General features: G+C 43.0%; 1 protein-coding gene across 4 annotated transcripts in view; it reads right to left on the bottom strand.

The window, feature by feature from the left end:
- APBB2 (amyloid beta (A4) precursor protein-binding, family B, member 2) overlaps nt 1-8,898 on the bottom strand; it is a 433,566-nt gene that overhangs the window by 275,235 nt on the left and 149,433 nt on the right. For all 4 annotated transcript variants that reach the window (XM_011949059.1, XM_011949060.1, XM_011949061.1 and 1 more), the window contains exon 4: nt 5,232-5,346. Coding sequence is in view for 1 of the 4 variants with exons in the window: in XM_011949058.1 (XP_011804448.1) it covers nt 5,232-5,277 (46 nt within the window). In the remaining 3 variants the exon portion in view is untranslated. The remainder of the gene's footprint in view (nt 1-5,231; nt 5,347-8,898) is intronic.

Here is an 8,898-nt window from a genome sequence, read left to right as displayed (position 1 = left end):
GGAGGCTGAGGCAGGAGAATGGCGTAAACCCGGGAGGCGGAGCTTGCAGTGAGCTGAGATCCGGCCACTGCACTCCAGCCCAGGTGACAGAGCGAGACTCCGTCTCAAAAAAAAAAAAAAGAAAGTGCTGGGTTTGCACAATCCTAGTTGCACAGGATCCGACATCAAACAACCTCTAATGAAGAGACTTACAGTGAAAGCTTAACACCAAACAAGAAACAATTTACCAAAAGAGACAGCCAACACAACTGGGAAAACCTGTGCCCAAGAGCTAGAAATAGATAAATAGCGGTTGTTCAGGAAAAAGTTACCATGAATACAACTAAAGCTAGAGAGAACCATGGGTGTTGGAAAGCAGGATTTGGAAAAACTTGGAATATGCAAAGAATTTCTCCCCTTATCAATGCTGAGTTAAGTTTCTAAGCAAGTACTTCATTCATTCATCCATTCCATATATATTTATTAAGCATTTATTCTGTGTCAGGCTCCAATTACTCCCCCTCAGTCTTGGCTGGCACTGGCTCTGAGAATGGTTATTATCCAGTCCCACCGCTTAGCCCAAGATGACTCCACAAATATTGGAGCAACCTCCGTAGATAAAATAGTGTCCTCACTCACAGAGAGGAAGGAAATGAAAAAGACTTTAGTGCTGGAGTTTAGACAAATTATATACATGTGCCAAAATATAAAAGGAATTTAGGACACAAGCAAGCATCAAGAGGGAGATTTAAGAGCTGCAGGAACACGTGCTTCCAGTGGGGAAATTAGGAAACTCCCTGGGAAAGAGAGTGACTCTGCTGCACCCTATGGCAAGAGCAGGATTTTAGCGGGTTACCAAAAGATGGATCCACATACCAGAGCGGAAACAGCAGGAGCAAAGGCACATGACCCAAAGGCACAGGGTGTACCCTGGCAGGAGCAGCCCACGCAGACTACTATAAATGTCTACTGAATAGTAATAATACCAACAGCAATAACGATCATTCATCATGAGTAATAGGTAATAAAAATAAGGAGCAGTGAAAGGAGACCTAAAGGACTCAAATACCAGGGTGACCTTTTAAACTAGTGGGTACACACTAAACAATTTCAGCAGGGAAGTGGCATGATGAGAGCCATGCCTCAGTTAGATTCATTTGGCCACTATGCATGAGTTAAATTTGCAGGCAAAGACTGCAGGCCAAGGTCTGGAAGCTATTATAACACTCCAGATCCTCACAGCTGAGGTTACAGTGGTGGCTGCAGTCATCCAAAGGAATGGATAGGTACAGACAAAAATGAACAAATATGCAATTTTTATTAGCAATTCCTGGAATATAGTCATGTGTTGCTGAACAACAGAAATACATTCTGAGAAATGCATCACTGGGCGATTTCATTGCTGTGCAAACATCATCATGGAGTGGTCTTACACAAACCTAGATGGCACAGCCTACTACACACCTAGGCTAGATGGCAGAGCCTAGGGTTCCCAGGCTACAAACATGTACAGCATGTTACTGTACTGAATACCGCAGGCAACTGTAATACAATGATAGGTATTTGTGTACCTAAACATATCTAAACATAGAAAAGGTACAGGAGAAATGGGGTCTTATAATCTCATGGGACTACTGTTGTATATGCAGTCCACGGTAGATTGAAACATTGTTATGTGGCACATGACTCATTTTAAAACTGGAGTTTTAAAATAAACACAAATATCTGCATGAAAAGGCAGGAAAGAACAGCTCTAGCTATTTACTTCTTATTTTCATGCTCAATGGATGCCATTCCACATTCCATCCAAGAGCAGCACCCTGTCCTGAAAGGAGATAGCCTGGAAAGGCAGACTAATCTCAAAACAGAAGGAAAGAAAATTAAAATTCCAGTCTGACATATGAGCCTCAAAACCAATGTAGGGCACAGCAGTATGCACTGCTGACCCTTGACTGATGATTCTGACCACATCTGATGATAAAATTATTAACTCTATGGCATGCTGCTGTTGTTTTTTTACTGAAATCATTTCCCTTCTCCAGGGAACAGTGTGGCACTGTTCAGACACAGGCTGGTGAGGAGGCCCCAGGTCAAATTGGCTTTCCTGCCTTACATGAGGGCAGCGACGGCTGCCAACGTTAACATTTATTTCTGCTATGTGTAGCCTCTACAGAACGTAAGCTTGAGGTTTCAACAAACAAATCTTACTTATTTATTTATTTATTTATTTATTTATGTATTATTTTGAGTTTTGCTCTTGTCACCCAGGCTGGAGTGCAATGCTGCAATCTTGGCTCACTGCAACCTCCGCCTCCCAGGTTCAGGCGATTCTCCCGTTTCAGCCTCTCTTGTAGCTGGGATTACAGGCGCCCACAACCACACCCAGCTAATTTTTGTAATTTTTTTTTTTAGTAGAAATGACGCTTTACCATGTTGGCCAGGCTGGTTTCAAATTCCTGACCTCCACCCACCTCAGCCTCCCAAAGTGCTGGGGTTACAGCAGCCAGCCAAATCTTATTTAATGATCAGGAGAAACAAGCTACAAAGGAGCACGTAGAAGGGAGGAATGGAGAACAAATCAAGTAAAATACGTAACAGTGTTCATGCCTGGACTGAGGGATCAACAACAATGGGAAAAGAAATCAGAGATGGAAACCATGAGAGGGTACGAACCACACTCTAGTTCCATGGAAGGGCGTTTCAAAAGGCAACGTGTTATGCAGTTATGTGCTCCCTGGAAAAGCAGCCACTCTCTCCCCCCACCAGAAAAAAGGCACAAAGTGACAAGCTCAGTAGAGGCCTCAGGGCAGCAATCACTATGCTGAGCACACATAGCACGTTTCTGGCACCCAGTAAGAAGATAGTTTTCTTATAAAGAGCTCTTAGTAAGAAATAAGTCAAATGAAAATAAAAAGCTTCCTTGCAATTACTGGACAGCACACACCTGTGCAGCTCAGGGCCCTTTGGTAATCTCTAGAAAGAAGCTCAGCTGATGGCCAATGTGTCATTCTCTGAGGTGGAAAAAGGAGCAAGAACACATATGTGAATGTTTCAGGTAAATTTACTTCTTCCACTTCAAGAGCCCAAATGTTAGCATTTTAACCACTGTGAAGGAACAATGTCCTCAAAATATATTAGCTTGAATCATATGAAATTAACCTTTTTGTATGTCAAAAATGCTCAAGTACTAACAATTTCACTTGGATCAATGGCAGTACATGTCCTCCAACTTTCTTCTACACAAGGGTAGGCAAATTTTTTCTTAACAGGATCACAGATATTTTAGGCTTTGAGGGCCAAGAGACAAAAAAGAGATTATGTAGGTGCTTATATAACTATTTAAAATGTAACCATTTAAAAATATAAAAACCACCCTCAGCTCCTATAAAAATAAGCATAGGCTGGATCTGATCTATTGGCTACAGTTTGCAGATCCCTGTTACAGGGTACAGGTATAAACTTTATTCTGATGATGCTCACTATGAAAATTGCTAATTTCAGAGTCAAACTGTAACACCCTTGGAGATACTAACAATATCTGAAAATATGTGAAAAGCTGTTTACCCCAACACTGCTGGCTTTAATGCTGGTTGTTGATCCGAATCCCTATTCTATTATCAGCAATCCCTCCCTACTGCTATAAAATGCCACTGCTTTTAACTATCTGACTTACTTTACAAGCAATTGTCTGGGTGAGGACTTGAGGGTGGTTCTAACTTTTCTTTGCTTTCTTTTTTCTTTTTTTGAGACAGAGTCTTGCTCTGTCTCCCACGCTGGAATGCAGTGGTATAATCTCAGCTCACTGCAACCTGTACCTCTTGGGCTCAAGCAATCCTCTCATCTCAGCCTCCTGAGTAGCTGGGACTACAGGCGCATGCCACCATGCCTGGCTAATTTTTGTATTTTTTGTAGAGACAGGGTTTCGTCATGAAGCCCAGGCTGGTCTTAAACTCCTGGGCTCAAGTGATCCACCCCCCTCAGCCTCCCAAAGTGCTAGGATTATAGGCATGAGCCCAGCCATAACTTTTCTATAAATAAAAAAACTGAGCTGCACAAGGTAATGGCACTTAAAAGTGAATACGAATAAGCATAACTACAGAAAGGATATGGGAGCAAAAGCACTATGGGGAATTGCCCCAAATTTCCCCTGACTTGGAGCCAAAATTCCACAGGTTCCAAAGGAAAGCAACAAAAACAAATAAATATCTATACAACTGGTCCAAGGCCAAAAGACTGCAGGGAGCAAGAAGTAAGTCTGAGACACATTGCCCTTCATAGAAATAAAGATAGATAATTAAAGGGAAGAATCATTTTCCTCCTAGGTTAATCAGGGGTAACGACAAATAGGAAAAGGCTACAACTATAGCAGTTCCCAAAAGACTGCTGGGAAAACGTCAGTGTTGTGAGACATCGAAGATCATCCCTGAGGGAACTGAAAGAGTTTCCTCTTTTGGAGAAGGCTAAGAAGTAAAAGGCAGGAACTCCCTCCCTAATACATATTAAACAGACACATACCCAGGGGACCTCCCTTCTGGATCCATGAATTTTGTGATTATAAAGGAATTCAAGCAATCACTGCGAAATGTTTTTAATTTATGGCATTATTATTGTTTCAAATGTTATATATTGTGATGAAAAAGGAAAGCTTAAAAAAATAAAAGCCTATAGAAGAATAGATACATTAGGCCAGGCATGGTGGCTCATGCTTGTAATCCAGAAACTTTGGGAGGCTAAGGTGGGTGGATCTCTTGAGCCTAGGAGGTCAAGACCAGCCTGGGCAACATAGCGAGACCCCATCTCTACAAAAAATAAACAAAATTAGCCAGGCATGGTGGCACACATCTGTAGTCGCAATTACACAGTAGACTAAGGTGGGAGGATCACTTGAACCAGAAGTTCAAAGCTACAGTGAGCTGTGTTTATGCCACTGGAACCCAGCCTGGGCAACAGAGCAAGACCCAGTCTCAAAAAAGAAAAGAAAAAGGAAAAAAAGAATGGATGCACTGAAACAGAAAAAGGACATTGTTGATATACACTTCTGGTCTTATAGGGCCACTTGATTACAAAAATCCTAATTTAGATAACATTTCTTACCATGCAACATTCAAAATTACCCTAGAGCAATACATTCTCTCGTATTGCTAAACATCCTTATTTAAACCTTTAAAGCTTTTACCAATTCAGGACTCTGTGATATTCTACAATGAAAATTAAAGGGAAAAAAGCAAGAGAGAGACTGATCCCATACATACATGAGCTGCCTGGACGACAGTGAGCCTCCGGGTACCGTCTGCCCATAGTGACAGTCAACACATTGGCAGGGGCCTCAGCAGTTCCCAAGTCCTCAGGAAAGACTGAGATGGTTAGCTGTGGTGGGGGGAGACAAAAAAAGGTAGAAACAAAACAGAGACTTAGGATAATGACAGCATTTTTTTTTCATTAAAATGCTAATGATGACCACAAATTTCCAGATAACCATGTTTATGAATTATTCATAGTCGCATGCAAGATGAAGTCTCCCTGTCACTGCAGGCAGGCCCAGGGCTTGCTGATGATTAGCATGTGGGCCCTGCAATAAGTGTGACAGAGGCACAGGTCGCTTCCAACGACCAGGGCTGGCCCTCACTGGCCCCCATCAAAAGTCCAGGCAATCCCACCTGCATTTCCCTGATGCTTTTCCATTCTTCCTTAACATCAAGGAATAGCACTGCCTGGCTCTTTGCTGTGACATCTGAACTAATATCCTGTAAAACTTTAAAAACTTGAAAGGAAGAAAATTGTTTTTCTGTATTGGGGAGGTTAGATGTCACGCTGATTGGGAAAAAAAAAATATTTTCAGTGACGTATAACATATAGAAAATGCACATACCACAATGGACAGCTCAATGTATTTTCCTAAACTGAAAACACACCAGATCAAAAACCAGAACATTATCTACACTGCAGAAGTCCCCTTCATGCTCCCTTCTAAGGGTGACTCCTATGCAGAAATTATTTTTGCCCTTTTTTGTGGCCATCAAGTCGATTTACTGTCACTGTTGATTTTTTATTTAAAAAACATATGCAGAACACCTACTATACACCCAGCACCATGCTAAGCACTGGAGCTACAAAGATGAATAAGATAGCATCTCTGTCTCTAAGGAAGGTGAAGTCTAGGGGAGCCAAAGGATGCACACAAACTGGCCACTATAGGGTTATGGGATGAGCAAAATCACTGAGCTTCATATCAAGCAAGGGTGTGTCTAGTCCAGAAATGGACAGGTCAGGGACCGCTTCCAAGAAAAAGGGGTGCCTAGCATGGCCTAAGGCTGGGTAGGAGTTAGCCACGCTAGGGATGCAAGACAAGGCAATAGAAAAAGGAAAGGTAAGAAACCGCATGGTATAGTCCAGAATTGCTGGCCACTCTCTAGAGTGAGGCCTGCAGAATGAGGCCAGAAAATAAGCCTGGAGCCAGATGGCAACCATGTACACATCTCAAAGAACTCTGACTTTATCCTGGGTGTAAACAGCCACTGAGGGGTCAGATCTGGGTTTCAGATGCATGATTCTCTGGGTGGATTTGAAGGGGGCAGGGTAAAGGCAGGGAGACCTGTTTGGTTGTTACAATCATTCAGGGAGAAGAAAAGGGTGGAGATTGGGGCAGTAGAAGTAGATAGAGAAGGGGAGAGAAGAATTAGTACTTGGAACCATCCAGAAACTCAAAGTGGAACTCTAGGTTTATTACATGTGGATGAATGGTAGTGACAACCAAGGTAGAGAATATAGGAGAAGAAATAAGGAAGACAAGGAATTTAGTTTGGGGCATTAGAAATTGAGGCGTCAAGGCCGGGCGCGGTGGCTCAAGCCTGTAATCCCAGCACTTTGGGAGGCCGAGACGGGCGGATCACGAGGTCAGGAGATCGAGACCAGCCTCACCAACATGGAGAAACCCTGTCTCTACTAAAAATACTAAATTAACTGGCATGGGCATGGTGGCACATGCCTGTAATCCCACCTATTCAGGAGGCTGAGGCAGGAAAATCACTTGAACCCGGGAGGCAGAGGTGGTGGTAAGCCAAGATTGTGCCATTGCACTCCAGCCTGGGCAACAAGAGTGAAACTCCATCTCAAAAAAAAGAAAAAAAAAAAGAGAGAGAAATTGAAGCATGGACGATTCAAGTGGGGATACTGAGATATTCTTGAGCGTAAAGCCTGGAGAAGCAGCCTGAGAAAACCATAAAGGCATAAAAGCGATTACAACATAGTGGGGAGCAGAGATCGTGTCAGTGAGTGACGTCACTGCAGGAACATAGACAGAAGGAGAACATTACATGATCAGTGCAGAATCCTGGAGAACACACACAACAGAATGTGCAGAGGAAAACCATCTTTTGAAGAAGACCCAGGAAGAATGGCAGAGAGGTACCATGGGATAGAAAGAGACGAACAAAGATAAAAAATGAAAAATACACCTTTGGATTTGGCATTTAAGAAGTCACTGTCCACCTTGAGGGAGAGCTGTTTTAGCGAAGTGGTGGAGGCAGAGATAACAGAATCAAGAGAGCAAGTAGAAGAGCCCAGGAAGGGGAATGTGTGGCTGCTGGAAGAGACTAAGTGCTCATAGCACATGGCTACAAGCTGAACAACTCAGTTCAGAGGGAGGGGCTGAAAGTCCAAGAGGGAAGAGGTAAAGATGGTCTGAGATCTTAAAAGAGGTGAGCCAAAGGGTCAGGAGTACAGATGAAGGGGCTGACCTTGAAGAAGAAAGGGAGTCCACAACCCTCTGATATTAGAAGGAAAGTACAGTAGCTCCCCTTTCTCCATGGGGGATGCATTCCAGGATCCCCAGTGGATGCCTGAAACCATGGATAGAACCAAGCCCTATCTAGCTATACTATGTTTTTTCCCGTACGTATGTACCTGTGATAAAGTTTAATTTATAAATTAGGCACAGTAAGAGATTATCAATGATACCCAATAATAAAATAGAGCAGGTGAATGTGGTCTCTATTTCTCATAGCCGTCTTAGTGTACTGTGCTGCAGTAAACTGCAATCACAGAAATGAAACTGGGTAAGGGGGGGCTACTGGAAAGATAAATCTGGCTATAATAAGGTCATAATGAACAGTATTGGGAATTTGGAGGCTATTGACCAAATGGCATCAATGTTTTCAGAAAATAGTTGGCAAAGTCTCTTTGTTGAGAATGATGTGACAAGTAAATGGTCTGAGGACATGGATCATGAAATTCTTGGTTTCTGGCAAGCTATCCCCCAAAATTAAAGTAGTCTAAGTCTGTTTTAAGGTAAACAAACAAACAAGGCAGTTTGTACCAAGATAGAAAAGAACATTTATAAGTTCTACCCCTAAGAGTAGAACTTCAGAGTATCAAAAAATACTATATAAGGCCGGGCGCGGTGGCTCAAGCCTGTAATCCCAGCCCTTTGGAAGGCCGAGACGGGCGGATCACGAGGTCAGGAGATCGAGACCATCCTGGCTAACACCGTGAAACCCCGTCTCTACTAAAAAATACAAAAAACTAGCCGGGCGAGGCGGCGGGCGCCTGTAGTCCCAGCTACTCGGGAGGCTGAGGCAGGAGAATGGCGTGAACCCGGGAGGCGGAGCTTGCAGTGAGCTGAGATCCGGCCACTGCACTCCAGCCTGGGTGACAGAGCGAGACTCCGTCTCAAAAAAAAAAAAAAAATACTCTATAAGCAAAAGATCTGGAAGATGTTTTTTCTTAAAATGATCTTGGGCTTTGGGTGTCAACATTTCCAAAGGTGTACATATAGTTTTGTTAAGCAAAACTATTACCCGCCATCTTTTTTTTTTTTTTTTTTTTTAAGATGGAGTCTCACTCTGTTGCCAGGCTGGAGTGCAATGGCGTGATCTCAGCTCACTGCAACCTCCGACTCCCTGGTTCAAGCAATTCTGCTGC

The sequence above is a fragment of the Colobus angolensis genome, unplaced genomic scaffold, assembly GCF_000951035.1.
Source record: "Colobus angolensis palliatus isolate OR3802 unplaced genomic scaffold, Cang.pa_1.0 Scaffold29, whole genome shotgun sequence".
In the NCBI taxonomy this organism is placed as follows: domain Eukaryota; kingdom Metazoa; phylum Chordata; class Mammalia; order Primates; family Cercopithecidae; genus Colobus; species Colobus angolensis.
The sequence above is the reverse complement of the archived record's forward strand: the minus strand, read 5'-3'. Positions and strand labels throughout refer to the sequence as shown.